This window comes from Phoxinus phoxinus (assembly GCF_949152265.1).
Source record: "Phoxinus phoxinus genome assembly, chromosome: 4".
Classification (NCBI taxonomy): Eukaryota; Metazoa; Chordata; class Actinopteri; order Cypriniformes; family Leuciscidae; genus Phoxinus; species Phoxinus phoxinus.
The window spans coordinates 38,196,072-38,214,408 of NC_136879.1; the positions used below are offsets into that span (position 1 = coordinate 38,196,072).

The window sequence follows — 18,337 nt, forward strand, 5'->3', positions numbered from 1 at the left end:
TCAATCAAAATGATTAGAATGGCTTCATGGTGAACACATAACTCATATCATTTATGATTCAAAACCTGATGATTGAGAGAGAGAGAGAAAGAGAGAGAGTGATAGATAGATAGATAGATACTCAGGAAAATAAGCTGTTTACAATTACATAAAAAAAGCCCTTCTGATAGAGAAAAGTGTAATTTAAAGTCAACATGAAATGGAGTCTGCAGCCCAGTATAGGCCTACTTCTGTAATGTGACATAATTTATACATTGTTCAGCTATTTTCCTTTGGGGCTAACATGCACAGATCAATTTGTTCAAAAGAACACCAGGAATGTGTTTCAAGAAAGTAAACATTTTCATTCCATGTTGACTTTGACTGGACCAAAACGTTGTCGACTGAACCCGAAACTCAATTTGTGTCTGTGTAGTTCACGTTCAGAGTTTCGTTCACTAGTTTGCCATTAACAAAAAAGTACCATGGTATTCTTGGAAGTACCTTGGAGTACTGTACCATGGTATTACCACCTGATACCATCACTATAACATGGTACCACAATGTTTTGGCAAGGTGTGTTACAGGAATCTGGCTCCAGAGTTTGGTCCCACAATTAAATCAACAAAAATAATAATATAAAAAAACAAAATGCAGGTAAATATTATGAAAACATGTCCAGGTCACAGTTCACCCCAAAACTAAAGACAATTAATATGATTGACTAAATGAATTAATTAATGTATAATAAATAAACGGAATAAATACAAATAAATATTTGTTTATTTAATATAAATACATGTATAATGTTTTATTATTAAATTATGTATTTTTCTATTATTGTACTTATCTCCTTGCTCCTGCGATGCTTGCAGGGATTCGGCATCCAGGGTCAGATCTGATTTGTCTGATATTTCTGACATGGAGATCCATTCAATCTAACAATATACATACAATCTATTTATTTCAATTTGTACAAATAAATCTATATTTATTTTTTATGAATAAAGCTAAATAAATAAATAAATGGCTACGACTATTGCTTATTGGGACAATACAGCCCTCCCTACACCTTCCCCAAAACCTAACTGATAATTATTATTAAACACATGTTAGATGTTATTTGCACTTTATTTGCACTTTTTGAATATTTTCTAAATTTTTATTGAAAATAAATGAATTTTCGATCTGACATGAGATGGGAAAAGGGAGATTCAAACTCGGGTCGATTTGTGTCAAAACTTTCTGTTTGCGTCTTTCCCCTTTACTATTGCTACAATTGACAATCCAGCATCTTCCGTAGTAGTTTTGTCTGGCCCAATCAGACGTCAGTGGGCGGAGTTAGTGTAAATAGCCTCTGCCAACAAGGCGTGTAAACAGACACTGCATTAATAAATTTTTTAGCCAAAAAAAATTAAGCCTGTTAATCATTAAAGCTACACTGTGTAGGAATTACTCGCATCTAGCGGTGAAATTGTATATGACTACCAACTGAATATTACTTTCTAGCCCCTCCCATTCCGAGGGCGTTTTAACTCCTATGGTGGCCGTATTATTTCAAATCTGCCGGCAGTCGCGAGTAATCTCCCCCTCGCATTCGTCACGGTGCCACTGTGTGTAAAAACGTGAAAGGCGAAGCTTGAATTTCCAGGTTTGTCACTCTTTGGCTAATGTATTTTCAAGATGGAGGCGCAACATGGTTTCCGCCATTCGAGTAGCTCACCCGTATGTATTATAAATGGCAGGTTCTACGCTTACGAGAATACTTGATTAGTTGGTAGAAGTAATTATACATTAATGAGCACATATAATTTTGAGCACAAAGTCTTTTTGCTAAGAATCAACTTAAAAAATTACACAGTGTACTGTAGCTTTAAGCCTAAAATCATTGCATTGTGACATTATAAAAAAAAATTACCACCTATGATCCTATAATAGGTTTAATTTTCTATATTGAGGTGAAATATAATCTGGACAGGTTTCATTAGATTCACCCATATATGCTCTGTTCCTGAAAAAGGCCGGTAGAAAAATGGGGAAAAAACTGGAAGAATTAAGAGAAAAGGGAGAGAAAAAGGAGAAGAGAAAATCATGGACAATGACTGATGTGTCTGAATATCGTTCTGTTTGCTCTCTCACACCGTCCTGTGGTACATCAAACAAAGCACTTTGTTCAAAGATTGCGCTTGAATCTTGGAAAGCATCGGGGACGTCACCTCGGACTCTTTAATTATTACAGTGTACCAGCAGTCGTGTGCGAGCGAAGCAACATGTAATTAAACAGGCTTTTCCCTTTTGCTGCCGTGTCTTTTTCCAGCCCTTAATAATCTCATTGTTTGATGATGAAAGTAGCAAAAAAAAGGCTCGTAATATCCGTGTATGGGAACATCCCCGTGACGCAGGTGGATCTCCCTGTGTGTTCGTCCACCAACATCCTTTTGGGGGGCACACCAACATATCGTAGTCATAGAAACAGCACTAATTAGATGAAAGCCATGTTTGTTTAAGGCCACTACCAAAACAGACCAACGGAACGCCAAACTAGACGAACGATTGAGAAACTACTGCAGGTCTGGAGATATTTCTCTGCAGAGCCCGGTTTTGCATTGGTCCGAAGGTGAGAACATGTAAACACACACACTCAAGCCGCGTCCGTCTCCGGCAACATTATTTACGCCATTTAGCGCTCCATTCTTCGTTCTGTTGTCCGCCATGCCGGTCCTCATAATGAAGACGAACTCTGGCTGTAGTGTCGGAGCACCAGGCAATCGTATTTCGGGACAAGCGGAAGCGCGGACATTTCGGTTTCTGAAGCGGGAGAACTTGGCGAGGCGCTTCCCGACCCGGCGGAGTCCCTGAAGGGGGAGGGCGGAGTCAGCGCTAGCAGTTCCTCAAGCTCAAGCTGATTGGACGGCGACTCCATAACCGAGGACACGGCCACTTTAAGCTCCTTCCCACTGGTCGTTGGTGACGTTTTGAGCCGCGATGAACCGGAAAGATGGCAGGAGGGTGCGGGTCGACCCACGTTAGGCTCCACCGGTGGGAGGGGCTGTATTTCGGCGTAGGTCGTCATGGTGGACGGCATGGAAATCTCTCGGGACAGGCGGTAGGCCGGAGGACAGCAGGGTTCCTGTGCGTGAGCGTGAGCGGAAGCGCTGGTGGATAAAACCGCGGTGCTTCCCGGAGGAGAACTGGTGAGCATCATGCTGTTGAGCTCGCTGATGTTAGCGGTGAAACGGTTCACCACGCAGCTAATCTGCTCCATTAGCGAGCCCTGCGACGCACTTCCGCCGCACGAAACGTTACCGCGATGCTGAGGCTGACACATGTACGTGGAGACGCTCATGACCTGGGCGTCATTGCTCTGCGCTAAAGAAATACTCGCTCTTTGGGTCACGGTGCTGATTGGCGAGGGTGTCTGGGGCCGGTAGGTGATGGGGTAGCGCTCCTCCGCTTCGGTGACCTCGTAGAGCATCTTGTTGTTACTGTTGTCGGTGTTGATGTCGCTGCCTCCGCAGTAGCGCCCCTCAGACGTTTTGGAGAAAGGTTTGATCACGGCCGTCTGATTGCTTTCGCGCTTCTTGATGTGGAAGGAGAGACGCTGCCACAGGTGGCTGCCTTTGGAACTGCACTCATTCTGGGCCCAAGTCACCGACTTCCCATTAGAGCTGAAACAACAATTCAAATATTTATAGTTAAAAATGCTTACGAAAAACTCTATCTATCTATCTATCTATCTATCTATCTATCTATCTATCTATCTATCTATCTATCTATCCAGCTACAGGTGATATTTGAATATCGTGCAAAAGTTAATTTACCGTAATTCAACTTAAAAGGTGAAACTAATATATTATATAGACTCATTACATGCAAAGTGAGATATTTCAAGCCTTTATTTGTTATAATTTTAATGATTATGGCTTACAGCTTATGAAAACCTTTTCACAATATTCTAATTGTGAATTTGGGGTTATCATAATCATAATAATCAAAATTATAACAAATAAAGGCTTGAAATATCTCACTTTGCATGTAATGAGTCTATATAATATATTAGTTTCACCTTTTAAGTTGAATTACTGAATTAAATTAACTTTTGCACAATATTTTAATTGTTCGAGTTTCACTTGTATCCATCCATCCATCCATTCAGTAAATCTGAACACAGAGATTATGTGGTAAACAACTATCCGGTAGTGTTGTCAAAAGTACAGACTTCGGTACCAACTCAGCACTGAACATTTCCCTTATTCCCGCATTTTGAGCGCTGTTGAACACCTCTGATTGGCTATTGTGTTGACGCTTCAAAAACATGTTATATTTGACGCTCTTCATCGAGCGCTTCGACAGATACACACGGGAGCTTTTGAAAGCGCCGTCTATCAGCGGATATATTAGGGATCCGCTGATATCCGCCTGCTTTCAAACACCACACTGCTGAAATCCACAGTGTTAATGTTAAACCCTGCGTGTACGTGAATGTGGGGGCGGAGGCATCCAGATAGGGGTGTGGTCCGTGTGGGTAAGGGTGTGTTTGTTTTGGTGATTTCAAATATCAACAGTGTTTACTAGAAATCTCTAACTGCACCTTTAATACATTCATTTCTATAATCACAGGTTGTCTAAGGTAATCGCTCTCTTTTTATGGATGTCAATAACTTAACAGCCCTATCATTACCACATTACCAGACAAACAAGACGTGCACTGAGTGTCATTACAACAGCAGGGCAACTCATTTCATTTTCACAGAACCAATGCATGAAGCCTGAAATTTGAACACTACTCTTTTCTTGCTATCCAGCAAGCAATAGCTGTCATTTCAGCGTCTAGGTTAACTATAAACCCGATATAGTCCGGCTATGAGTAACCCACTTCTAGCCAAAATAACCTTGAATTTGGTTACAGTACATATCGTTTTTGTCAAAATAACTTGCGAGATGTATGATATTTCATCATGTAAGCTAAGTCAACAGTGATTACAAGGCGTTTGGTTTCATTTCTTCACTCATTTAATTTCTTTAGTATAATAATAATACGATATTATTACGATACTTGAAGACACATGATCAAAGGTTAACAAAAAATTTACTGTTGATAAAAATGGTGTTAAATTTGGTGTTACATTGTGGGTGTAAATGAATAGTCTTGTATTTGAATAGTGACACCAGAATAAAAATATTCATGATTCTGAAGCTGAAAATACTGAATTATTTTATTATTCAGCTGAAGGCCATAAATGCTGTGTTATAAGTTTTAATGTGATTTAGGTGGTTTGTATTGTTGTTGCTAATGATTTGATAAGATATTGTATCTGTAAATAGTTGTTTCCACCAAAAAAGTATGAATTTTTACATTACAAATCTTTAAATGCCTTTTTCTCAAATTGAGTTTTTTGTCATTCTCCAGTACAAACATCTCAGCCTATGTACACCAAACTTTCCAGTTATACACTTAGCAGTATTCTGAAGATGAGGGATTTGTTAATAAATCATTCCTGGCCTGATTAATGTTTTTTTTTAATAAAAAAAAATATGGCGAAAATTGATTAAGGCTATGGACAGTATATTTTGATTTCCTAGGTAATGAAAGCATATATCCTGAAGTCATCTTGTGTGTAAACAAAATGAAAAAATAATTTTGCACCTGGCTTTATCATATGTTCAGATCTATCTACCGAAAATATATGCAAAATTGCGCATATTTAATGAGATAATGCCTAATTTGCATAATTAAACACAAATTTCAAATACTTGTAATACATTTTTTTTATATACTTGTGTAAGTAATCAACTGAGGAAGTTTCATGGTGATATCTATTATTTAATTTTTTTACCCTATTCACCTGTAGCATCTGAAAAATGTCTCGCATAGTCATTTTTACTTCGGGGTGAACTATACACAATACAAATTGTCACTATCCACGATACATATTGTTGCATTTTTGTATTGCGATATACTGTGTCACGATATATTGTTACAACCCTAAATTTTTTTGTTATCTAATTGATGACTAGTCCATTCTCGGGCAATGGTTTAGACGTCTATTCAATTTTCACTGACAGCAGAAATTTTTCCTTGTTTTGGCTTAGACGTCTGGGATGTGTTTGGACGGCTATTAGACGCAAAACTGCTTGCTGGGAATGAACGTACCTCTTTTACTTTAAGAAATGCAAATCTAGTATTTAATTGCTGCACAACTGAACACACACCTGAGCGTCTCTCCCACACACACACCTCCCACACACTCTCCCACACACACCTGAGCGTCTCCCCCGACGAGCCTCGTCTCTTCCACAGGTTGACCAGGCTGCTGGACCGGCTGGCCGCGGAGGATGATTTCCCGTCTCCCACGTGCATTCGCACAACCGTCGACGTAGTGAACGCGCTGCGGACGTTCCTCTCCGGTTTAGCGAGGATAATGTAAACCTTCGGCGCAAACATGCAACACAGAGCCACGGTGGCGCTCAGACTGACGGAGAAGCACATGGTGATGGTCTTGTAGTTGGAGCCGAAGTAAATGGGTACGAAGGCCAGCCAGATGATGCAGGTGGTGTACATGGTGAAGGCGATGTACTTCGCTTCGTTAAAATTGGCCGGGACGTTGCGCGTCTTGAAGGCGTAGAAGGTGCAGCTCATGATGAGGAGGCCGTTGTAGCCCAATGGCGCCACCACACCTAAGTTAGTGGTATTGCAGATGAGGTTGACCTCGCGGATCGAGGGATAAGCGTGGACGACGTCGGGAGGCTCCATCACGAAAAGCGCCACGATGATGCCCAACTGCAGGAGGATGAGTAGAAAGGCGATCACCAGCTGGGCGCACGCGCTCATGAAACGAGGTTTCTTGGTGCAGATTTTCTTTTTGCTGCCGGCCAGAATCCGAGCGATGCGATTGGTCTTGGTGACGAGGGCCGAGTAGCTCATGGCGGGCGATAGGCCGATGCCCAGCCGCTGCAAGTAGCAGTAGATCACGTGGGGTTTGGCGATGAGACAGAAGGTGCAGAGGTATCCCAGACAGATCCCCGCCAGGATGATGTAACACAGCTCGCGGCTCGACGACTTCACCACGGGAGTGTCGCGGTAGATGATGAAGATGGAGGTGACGAAGAACGTGGCCATCAGACCCAAGCAGGAGAAGACCACGGCTGCGATGGGCTCAGGGTCGCCCCACCGCAGAAACTCCACTGGGATCGGGTCACATCCTAAAACAAGTCCAGAGAAAGAGAATTAGTGGCGCTTGAAAGATTTTTGTCCCAAAGATTTTAAGATTTTTTTTAAAAAATAATTATAAAATTGCACTTGAGGGATAGTTCACCCAAATTTGTTTTATTCTGTTATCATTTACTCACCCTCAAGTTGCTCCTAATTTGCATGAATCTTGAAGAATATGGGTTTACCAAACTGTTCATTTTCCTTAATGTAAAATTAAGGAAAGGAGTTGATGGACCCCATTGACTTTGAAAGTCAATGGGGTCCATCAATATATGTGTGTGTGTGTGTGTGTGTGCGTGTGTGTGTGTGTGTGTGCATGTTATATAAATATTTACTTTAAAAACAAAAATGTTTAAAATATCTGATCCTTTAATTTATATGATACAGTGTAATACAATATTATACTTGATTATTGATTTTAAAATGAGCAATTTCTAGTTGATGAAATATTTTAGAAAACAAATAATAATAAAAAAATTAAAACAAAATTTGGCAGATGAGCATACTATACAAGTAAATAGAATATTTATATTTATTAAATATTTGTATTTTCTAAAATACAAGTATAATATCATAAATTATATTAGATAACATATGATAAGCAGATACTTTTACGTTATATCTTTAAGAATGGCACTTTTCCATTGCCAGACAACTGTATAGTATATATTGCCTTGCTATAATCATCTGGTGGATCATGACATGACAAAACTACTATACAATACAAATTGAAAATTATTTTGTGTTCAGCAGAAGAAAGAAACTTGTGCAGGTTTGGAAGAACTTGAGGGTGAGTAAATTATGACAGAATTTTCATTTTTGGATGAACTATCTCTTTAAAAAAATTTGGTTGATGAAATACTCTAGAAAAAAAAATTGGAAACAATAAACATACTATAAAATTCAACATACAGTAACATATATATTTATTATCTAAATATTTACTATAATAACAAAAATGTTTAAAATATCTGATCCATTAATTTATATAACATAATTTATAATATTATACTTGATTATTGATTTTTTTAAAATCTTTTTATAGAGACTGCACTTAAAATTAGCAATTTCTAGTTGATGAAATATTTTAGAAAACAAATAATAATTTTAGTAGATAAGCAAATAGATTATTTATATTTATTATATAAATATTTACAATAAAAATTTAATATTTGTATTTTTTAAAATATAAGTATACTATCATAAATTATATTAGATAAAATATTATACGCAGATATTTTTACGTTATACCTTTAAGAATGGCACTTTTCCATTGCCAGTCAACTGTATATATTGCCTTGCTATAATTATCTGGTGGATCATGACATGCCAAAACTAATATACAATACATAGCAATGTATTGAAACCACCTTACCCACAATGTAATTAATACATTAATTTAAAAAAAAAGTACAGTACTTGGTTGTATTTGCTATATGATTCATCTGATGGTATAAATAGATGGTATTAAAGTGTGTGGGCTGATCACAGAGAGACAGATTTGATAAGTTCAACTCAGACGATTTTGATGCTGTTAACCTTTTAGCTCAATGACTGTGTGTATTTGTTTTCTCCTGAAATTGTTTATTGAAATGCATTTGCTTTCTATGGTACAAATGTCTCTCTTTCTTTTTTCCCCCTCTTTCTATCATAGGCAACGTAAGAGAGACGCAAACACGCATTTGGCAAATAAGTGGTTTTGGTGGTGATTTGGGATCCCAAACGATATGTTGTCTGTGTTTGAGGATCCGTGTGCGTCGAGCACTTTACAGAATTAGATTTGCTAAACTGAATAGAGGCGCGAGCAGTGAGTTCATGAGAATTGGGGTCAGAATTGTCATCAATCTGATCTTTCCAGCGTGTTTCTGTGTTTGTGGACTCACCGGTGAGGTCATTGGTGGGCCAGGATCCCAGCTCACACGCGCGACACGTGTACTCGTCGAAAACAAACTCGTTCTCCTTACAGGGAGTGCATGTCCAACAGCAGCTGACCTCTCCTTTCCGGATCACCTGCAGATGAGAGAGAAGTCACGTGACGTTCAGAATCTCATCAGTGGTAAAGCTGCGATTCTCCGCCGGCGGGTCGTGACCCTGAAAGGTTGCAGTCCGGCGGGAAAAACGATGCTAAAGTAAGCAAATAGTCAAATTTAGGATAGCAAAACGAATACAATTTTACATTTTGCCATTTTATGATCCACCGGATGATAATAGTAAGTAATTTTAAACTTTGCAGCTGTGATATTTCAGGCCATGGAAAATTGATAAGTTGTGTATAGAATATTTTTTATATATTAAATAAAAAATGCATATTTTGATGATATTATGATATATATATATATATATATTATATATATATATATATATATATATAAATAAAATATTTAAATATATATATATATATATATATATAATATGAATATATATTACATATACCTATTTTAATTAATATATTACATACAGAATTTAATAATAATAATAATATAATGATATATTACTAAATTAACTATTTATGTAGTAAAAATTACATTTAATTTTATAGTACGTTTATTTATATTTTTTTATTAGTATATATTTTAAATGTATTTGATGATATTAATTAAAAGATTAAATTAATATTCAGTCATTCATTCATTATTTTAATTAATATTAATTTAAAACATTTGAAAACTATATATATATATATATTAACATTAAATATACATATTTTAATTCATATATTAAATACAGAATTTATAATATTGTACTTATAATATTTTAGAAAATTAAATATTTATGTAGTAAATATAAATATTATATTTACTTTTATAGTATGTTTATTTACTATAAAACATTTATTTCTAAAATATTTACATATATTTTAAATGTATTGTATAATATTAATTAAAATATTACATTAATATGTATTATTTGATACATTATTTTAAATTACTATTATTTAAAACATTTGAAAAAACATTTTATAAGAAATATTTATATAGTAAATATAATTGCATTTATTTTTATAGTATGTTTAAACGCCTTTTTAATTGACATAAAATACAACAACAAAAGTCGTTCTCAACTTTTTTTTTTTTTTTACTTCAGGACAAAACCAAACATTTTTTATTGTAAAAGTTGTTGCAATAAGTAAACAAAAGGTCCTTTTATATCATTATTACTAAGATTACATTAATGGACAAGAATGGAGATTCAATTAATCAATTATGTCATATCCAGACATTAAATTCCGGTTCACATGCAACTATAAATGTGGTTTTAGCATTAATGTGTTTTATGCAGGGAATTATTTTGATACAGAAAGCATGAAACCATCAAAATTAATTTAAGAAATCACTCAAATTATAAAGACCCAAGTCATGTGGTTTGGCCAATCCAGTAAAGTATAGTATTAACCTCTCAATTCCTATGTTTGATTTTCAATTAGATTTTTCTTTTTGCCGACTCACACAACTTGATTCTCAATGTAAAACCACTTGAGTTTGACTTCTCACTCCAACACGCGCCCACATGCATAATGCAATTGATAAAAACAAGATTGCAGAGAATGAAACGTTGCGCGGATGACCGTTTCCTGACCTTGATTTGACCTTTATCGCAGGGTTCGCTGCACACCGATTTGATGATGTCCTCTTTGTTGGGCCAGATCTCGTCGTCATTGATCTGCAGACCACTGATGTCCCAGCTGCCCACGTTTGTGTAGTCGAAATAATCTTTCCCCATCTTCTTGAAGTTCATGATCACGTAACTATGAGCCGTCAAACACAAAAAGCACTATTGATTTAGCGGACCGGAATGAAGATGAAGGGTGAATTCATCAAAACGACTGATGCATTGATCCCCTCATTGACAAACTGTCGGCCTGATGGATTGATTATCTTATTTTGTTGCTTGAGTAATTGGTGGATTGGCTGATTGGTTTGGTCGTGGACGAGTGAAGGGAAGCTCCTTACCTCCCTGGCGAATCTCCGTTCTCGTCAAAGTAAATGTTCTCCCCGGTCACTCCGGTGAAGTTGGTCTTCATGAGGAACTCGAGGAGCTTGGCGCCGTCGATGGGCCTCATGGCGTCACACAGTCCCACCACACCGGGACACAGAGACTTCTGCATGTTGTGAAGGCCGTGGGCCATGCTGTAGATGGCGTTGATCACGAAACCCATCTTGGTGTCCTGAGCGTATTGCTGCCGCAGAGAATCGCGCTCTGAGAGAGGAAGAGATTGGGGTTAATGACAGATGACTCGGCTTTTCCAGCTCGTACCCTGTAGGCCGGTCAAATGATGAACTGTGCTAATGTGCTTATGTTCTGTGAAACTGATTTCATGCCGTGGAGAGACCCATATTTCCATCTCAGAGGGTGTCTGTATCTGGCTCAGAGATGTTCAATTCAAGCGTTTTGAATTGGATGCTAATCAATGTTGTTTTCGTCAACGATGACGATAACGTTGACGCACCTTTTTTTAATGACGATAACGTTACGATGACTAGCTAAAAATGGCTCGAAGGTGACTAAAACATGACGAGACGTTTTCTAGTTTTCGTTGACGAGACGAGATGGAACGAAAATGACTATAAGTCTGACGTTCACAATGCATGTCATTTCTGCCTATAAATACGATAATTTTGACCTCTGTACGATGTACGATCAATAATGAAAAAAATCCCATAATGTACGATAATTTCAGAATTGCCCGCAAATTAGTTAAAATCTCCCGGAATCTAGATCGAGCGAGCAAGAGCGCTAGCAGAGAAGAAAGGGAGCGAGAGACCTTGCGTGTGTGTGCCTCACGAAGCGCATGTAAGGACCCAACCAATCGAATTATTCAGAAAGTCTAGTTTATTATGCAAAGGTTTTAAGGTTAACTGTTGTTTTATGAATTGCAACACTTGCTGCAACCTGTCAAACATAAGCCCATTTCCAATACTTTTTAACCTAAATTAATTTGTTAAAGACTACTTCTTTTTTTTTTTTTTACTAAAATTGACTAAAACCTTTTTGCGTTTTCGTCGACTAAAACTTGACTAAAACTATCAAGTTTATAAGTGACTAAAATGTGACTAAAACTAAAAAGCATTTTCGTCAAAAAGACTAAGACTAAGACTAAAACTAAAAGGGCTGCCAAAAACAACACTGATGCTAATGCATTGCATACTCCTAACCAGACGTGGTGCGTTAAGATTCTAGCGACAAATAATTGGTCTGTCCACACTAGATGCGACGCGACTGTGAGATGTGTCAAAATTAATCAAAACCCACACAGCCAATCAGAACGTTTTTTTAAGGACTACAACAAACGGCTGATAGGGACTACATGAAATTCCTCACGGGTTAGTGACATCACAACCCTAAAATTTACATAAACCCCGCCCCCCGGGAACTATGTAGACTAGTCGAGCACATTTCGTGAGTCAGCTCAAACTTTAGCATCCGTCTTTTCACATGCAATAGAAAGTCACTCTGTGTGCATCTCACAACAGTTCCTATACGAGAGATTGATAGATTAGCATGGCAGAATATGCTAACTGAAGATAGTTAACACCACATCAGCAACATAAATTCATCAACTAACCATTCAGAGACGTCCTGTTGCTTCTACATGTCGTCACTTATTCTTGAGTCTCTCCATCTTTGTCTGACTCCGTTTTAACATTAAAGGAAGAACAGTTTCTGTCATTTTAGTGTGTCTGCGTGAGGTAATAGCAGCTGCTAACACACATGAGCTCTTGAAGCTCCGCCCCCTGTGCCGGGAGCAGCAGCTCATTTGCATTTAAAGGGCCAGGCACAAAACGGTGCCTTTTTGCAAACCCTCAAAAAGTGACAACTTTAACATGCTATATAAAAATATCTGTGGGGTGTTTTGAGCTAAAACTTCACACACACACACGCACACTTAGCATCTTGTGAAGGGCATTTTACCACCCCTTTAAAGAAACTGAAATATGAAAAACAGCTTTCACTACTTTTACTACTATCAATATCAAACCTGTTTTGTTCCATGCAACAAAAATGCATGTTCAGTGTCTGTTAAACTACTTGACGAGAGCACAAAGACATTTTTCTCTTGTCACACCGAACAAAGATGTGTGTCGCCTGTCTGCTATCAAATGAAGTATAGTGTACTTTGAAAGGCTAAACGCTCTCGTCGAAACTGAAGCATACTTTGGGCTTTAGTCTGTTTGTGATTGTGTATTGCAGTTGATAGTCTTGTTTTCACGCCAAATTTAATTTAATTCAAAACGGTTTGATCCTCTCAGCACGCTCTGATTGAAGAATTATGCTTTGAACTGACATTAAAAACATAATTCGTCTCCTAACTGTTGCTCCTGTTGGTTTATATGCAAGCAGATTTGATTCAGGTTTCAGAGGGAAGTTGTGGTTGTTCTTTTCTTCTTTTCTTCTTAAATAGGACCAAGATTTTGAAGTTTCTTTGAACTCAAGCAGGAGCCCGTATGAAGACAGCGAGACTAATGGAAGATGTGATATCTGAAGAGGAAGTCTGGATGAAAGAACATTATCATTCGTTCCTGTCTGTTCTCAGACTATTGTTACTCGTAAAGGTTACGGCTCTACTCGGTCCCATCTAGACGTCATCGTGGACACACACACACACACACACACACACACACACACACAGTTTTTTATATATATTGTAGTCACTTAATCATTTGTAAAAGTATTCATTACTTCATTGTTTCTGCCTTAAATTATTACATTGTTTAAATTTATAATGTTTTAGCTAACTGTGATTTTGTATATGTACATTTCTGAAATATATAACTTAAGCCCTATTCTCATGGGATAAGTATTACCTGGTGACCCCTAATCATTTGTAATAATTGCGGAGGTTGTCTGAGATCTTAATCCCGTGCGAATCGGGCATGTCTGTAATTTGTAAAGTAAAAAGTTTCGTGTATAAGTCCCGTGTATAGAGGTCCCGTGATAACATTAGTCCCGTGCGAATTGGCATCTCTGTGATTTTGCGGCGTCGTATATAATTTTTTCAAGATTTTGGTTTCCTGTGTGCTTTTTTTTATCCATCTTTCACGAAGAATGAAGGCTACGTGGGAGTGTTTTGATAGTATTATGGGGTAATATCGCTATACACCATACAACTCTACAATCTGCAGAAAGATAAAGCTGAAAACCATCAGAAGAGCAAAAACAAAAGAATGATTAGATGGAGATGGATGACATGTACAGCCGCATGCGGTAATATCATAAGCTAGTCCTATAACGACAAGACTTTTCCAAGCAATAGCCTATTATTGACATCATATCCGGGAGATAAGTCAGTAAATTCGAGTAAAATCACAGGCTTCGGTTATCCCGTGCGAATGCGCCACAAGAAATTCAGATGTGTGTGGGGGGTGGGGGGTGGGGGGGGGTGGGGTCCCCAGAAAATACTAATCCAGTGCGAATAGGGCTTCAGACAGTCACCTCTGATAACAGATCACTCTCAATTGTAATGTGGACTCATCCATTTTCCTTAAAGTTCAACGCAGTGCTGAAGTGCCAACTAGCCTCTCCTTTACCACTCTACAGATAAAGCGTTGTCGGGATAGTTTCTGTTTCGTGTATCTACCCCGAAGTGATAAAATTCTGTCTAAAAATTTTTTAAGGCCAAACAAGTAGTTTGTTAAGGCTTGGTTTGTAGGGAATTACAAACCTGCGCACATATATTCAAATGCGCATAACTATTGAATTAATTCTTGATGCGCACGTGAGGTTCTCACAGGTTCACGTTTAAAGTCTGTGTAGAGAGAACGGTGTCGTCTTAGCGGTCTCTAATTTAACAACTAATGATCGTTACGACGGAAGTGAATCAATTAAAATATCTTTATTCAAGAACCGATATAAAGCCAAAACAATCTCTGTTACCTTAAATTATCCGTTTATCTCTGTAAAGCCGCTTTTAAACAATCTACATTGTACTTGATTTAAAGCAGCTTTGAAATGATGTGTATTGTGAAAAGCGCTATACAAATAAATGTGAATTGAATTGAATTGAGTTGAGTTGAGTTGAGTTGAGTTGGATGGACTTACTGCCGCAGGTTCTGTTGTATTTGTTGTTGTCCTGCGGGTGTCCTTTCAGTCGGCAGTGGAACCGGTGCTGCCAGAACTCGGGGAACCAGGGATTTCGAGGGTTATTGTCGGGACGTAGCTTCAGGTAGTAATCGTCAAACCACTTGACGTCCGCGGACTGCAGTTTAATCGTGATCCCGCCGGCGGCCTCGCGCACGTACCCGTCAGTGACATCATACCGGTCCGCCCACCCGTCACTGAGGAGAGAGAGCAACAACATCAGTGTGAAGATGGATCACACGCATCTTCTGCTGTCAGTCATCATGAGAGTGTGTGTGTGTTTGCGCGTCTGTGAGTGTGTGTGTTTGTGAGTGTGCATGTGTGTGTGTGTGTGTGAGTTTGTTAGTGTCTATGTGTGTGTGTGTGTGTGTGTGTGTGTGTTTGTGTGTGTGCGCATGGATGTATAGTTGTTAGTGTGTGTGTTTGTTAGTGTGTGAGTTTGTTAGTGTGTGTGTGTGTGTGTGAGAGAGAGTGTGTGCTATTGTGTGTGTGTGTGTGTGTGTGTACGTGTGTGCATGTATGTATAGTTGTTAGTGTGTGTGTGTTGGTGAGTGTGTGTATTTGTGTGCGTGTGTGTGTGCGCATGTATGTATAGTTGTTAGTGTGTGTGTTTGTGAGTGAGTGAGTTTTTTAGTGTGTGTGTGTGTGTGAGTGAGAGAGAGTGTGCTATTGTGTGTGTGTGAGAGAGAGCGAGAGAGAGAGAGAGAGAGAGAGAGTGTGTGTGTGTGTGTGTGTGAGTGAGTCTCTGTGTGAGTGTGTGTGTGGGAGTGTGCATGTGTGTGTGAGTTTGTAAGTGTCTATGTGTATGTGTGTGTGTGTGTGTGTGTGTGTGTACGTGTGTGCATGTATGTATAGTTGTTAGTGTGTGTGTTGGTGAGTGTGTGTGTGTGTGTGTGTGTGTGTGTGTGTGTGAGAGAGTGTGCTATTGTGTGTGTGAGAGAGAGAATGTGTGTGTGTGTGTGTGTGTGAGTGAGAGAGTGAGTAAGTATGTCTGTGTCACCACGGGTGTGTGTGTGTGTGTGTGTGCGTCTGTGTCCGTCTGTTTTAGTAACTGTGTGTGTGTGTGTGTGTGCGCGCGCTCTCTGTTTTGGCAGCGTCATGTTGAAACATTCAGTTCACATTCTACGTGAAGCCTTCCTGAAACGTACACTGACTGATACATTTGAGCAAATTAAATAGTTTCGATACAAAGTAGATACAAATTGCCAATTAAATGAACACCCGCACACAAATGACTCATTATTTTTCTCTGTCTGCGCTGCCAGTTTCCCCAGTAACCATGACAACTAGAGGCATATTTTTAAAAAGACTGATAATTGTTGATGTGGAAATCTCACATGCATCTGTATGTAAGTGTAAATGTGTGTGTGGCACAGAAGCAGACAGTCAGGTTATATGGCACTGATCACTGATCCAGGACATCGATACACTAAAACCACACATTAAGATTGAACAGAGGTGATTTATGAGTTCATATGTTTATATATAATGTCAAAGGGTTATAAATAAACACATTGATTCACACATTTAAAAAAATCAAAGTTTGTGCATGTATGATTTTCTAGCCAAATCCTAATGAGCATCAAAACTGAAATGTGACTTAGTGATCTTAATAGGCAGCTTCTTAAGCACTAAACGAATGAACTCCTCGTATGAAGTGCACGTATAAAGCCTATAAATGCTGTCTGGGTCGGTTTTGTAACTGAGCTTGTGTGTGATTGTGTGCATGTGTGTGTTTGTTAACGCGATTACACCCCTGTCGACAGGTCAGCTGCAGACATCAACCCTGGGTTAAACTTAATACAAAACACAGACACAAAATCACACACACCCTTCAGGCGGGACAGATAAGGACAGTCACCTTAATAATGAAACTAGTGCAAATGAGTGCTCACACACACACACACACACACACACACACAGATGGCATCATTGTGGGCAAACTCGTTTGACACCCTGTGTGGTTGCGTGGAGGGACTGATGACCTCACAGCTGGCTGCGACACGATTGGCCGAGACTGTAGCCATGGCGACAGCATTGGAGTAGGTGATTATGGGGGATTCCGAGGAACTGAAAATTATACATTGTTTGTGTTGTAGGCTCTCATGCTCTCTGTTTTACTACAGTGCCATTTTTCTCTCAGGTGTTTCTCTTTAAGAGGCCATGTTATGCCCTTTTGCAAAGCCTAGATTTAGTTTTTGGGCTCTACTAGAATATGTTTTCATGCTTGAATGTTCATAAAACACCTTATTTTTCCATATCCCCCATAGTTGCAGCTCCTCTCTTCACAGTCTGTCAGTAACGCTCTGTTTAGTTCCCGTCTCTATGAAGCCCCTCCTTCTGAAAGCACACTGTGCTCTGATTGGTCGGCTGGATCAGTGTGTTGTGATTGGTCAAACGCTTTGAGTGTGTTTGGGAAATGCCCCGCCCCCTTACCATAACCTAGAGTTTGAACACTCTACTAACTAACTCAATCAGGCCCCGCCCCTTTATTCTGCGTATGAATTATTTAAATGAGGAATATTGTGACGTGTTCGTTCCCGGAACAAACTCAAGACTAATGGAGGCGTTTCAGGAGTTCAGAAACAGTGACACTGATATAGAGAATAAGGCATGATAATGCCAACATGGCTGGGCGTCAGACCAAAAGCAACAATGAGCAATTAAAGACATATTAAGATGATTTCAGGCAAAATGGCTGAAAAATTATAAAATACAATCACTTGTAATATGATTTAGTGGTTTGTTACTTTTGACCAATAGGTGGCGCTGTGAACAGACCGATGTGTTGTGGTCAGAGTGAGGTGACAATGACACATGCAAAGTTTGGTATTGCAGAGATTCAGCCTCAGGAGTCATTTTGGCTTCATTTCATCGAATTCATTGAGGCATTGACAAAAACAGATTTGTCAATCAACACGAAAATCTATAACTTTTTGCCGGCATAGTCTGAAGATGATCTGACTCGAATTTGGTGAAAATCTGACAAATGGTCTAGGAGGATTTTGAAAAAGTAGTTTTTGAAAGAAAATCAACATGGCTGACAGGAAGTTTGGCCGAGTATGACAA

The 18,337-nt window shown here is 38.7% G+C and overlaps 1 protein-coding gene across 1 annotated transcript in view; it reads right to left on the bottom strand.

Annotated features, from left to right (window-relative positions):
* Positions 1 to 1,125: 1,125 nt before the first annotated feature.
* Positions 1,126 to 18,337, bottom strand: part of grm5b (glutamate receptor, metabotropic 5b) — a gene marked incomplete at its 5' end in the record, with an annotated part of 89,744 nt that continues 72,532 nt past the window's right edge. Inside the window, 6 exons of the mRNA XM_079610841.1 lie at positions 1,126 to 3,647; positions 6,243 to 7,182; positions 9,076 to 9,202; positions 10,769 to 10,937; positions 11,143 to 11,389; positions 15,230 to 15,465. Of these exons, the coding sequence (XP_079466967.1) occupies positions 2,702 to 3,647; positions 6,243 to 7,182; positions 9,076 to 9,202; positions 10,769 to 10,937; positions 11,143 to 11,389; positions 15,230 to 15,465 (2,665 nt within the window). The 3' untranslated portion in view covers positions 1,126 to 2,701. The remainder of the gene's footprint in view (positions 3,648 to 6,242; positions 7,183 to 9,075; positions 9,203 to 10,768; positions 10,938 to 11,142; positions 11,390 to 15,229; positions 15,466 to 18,337) is intronic.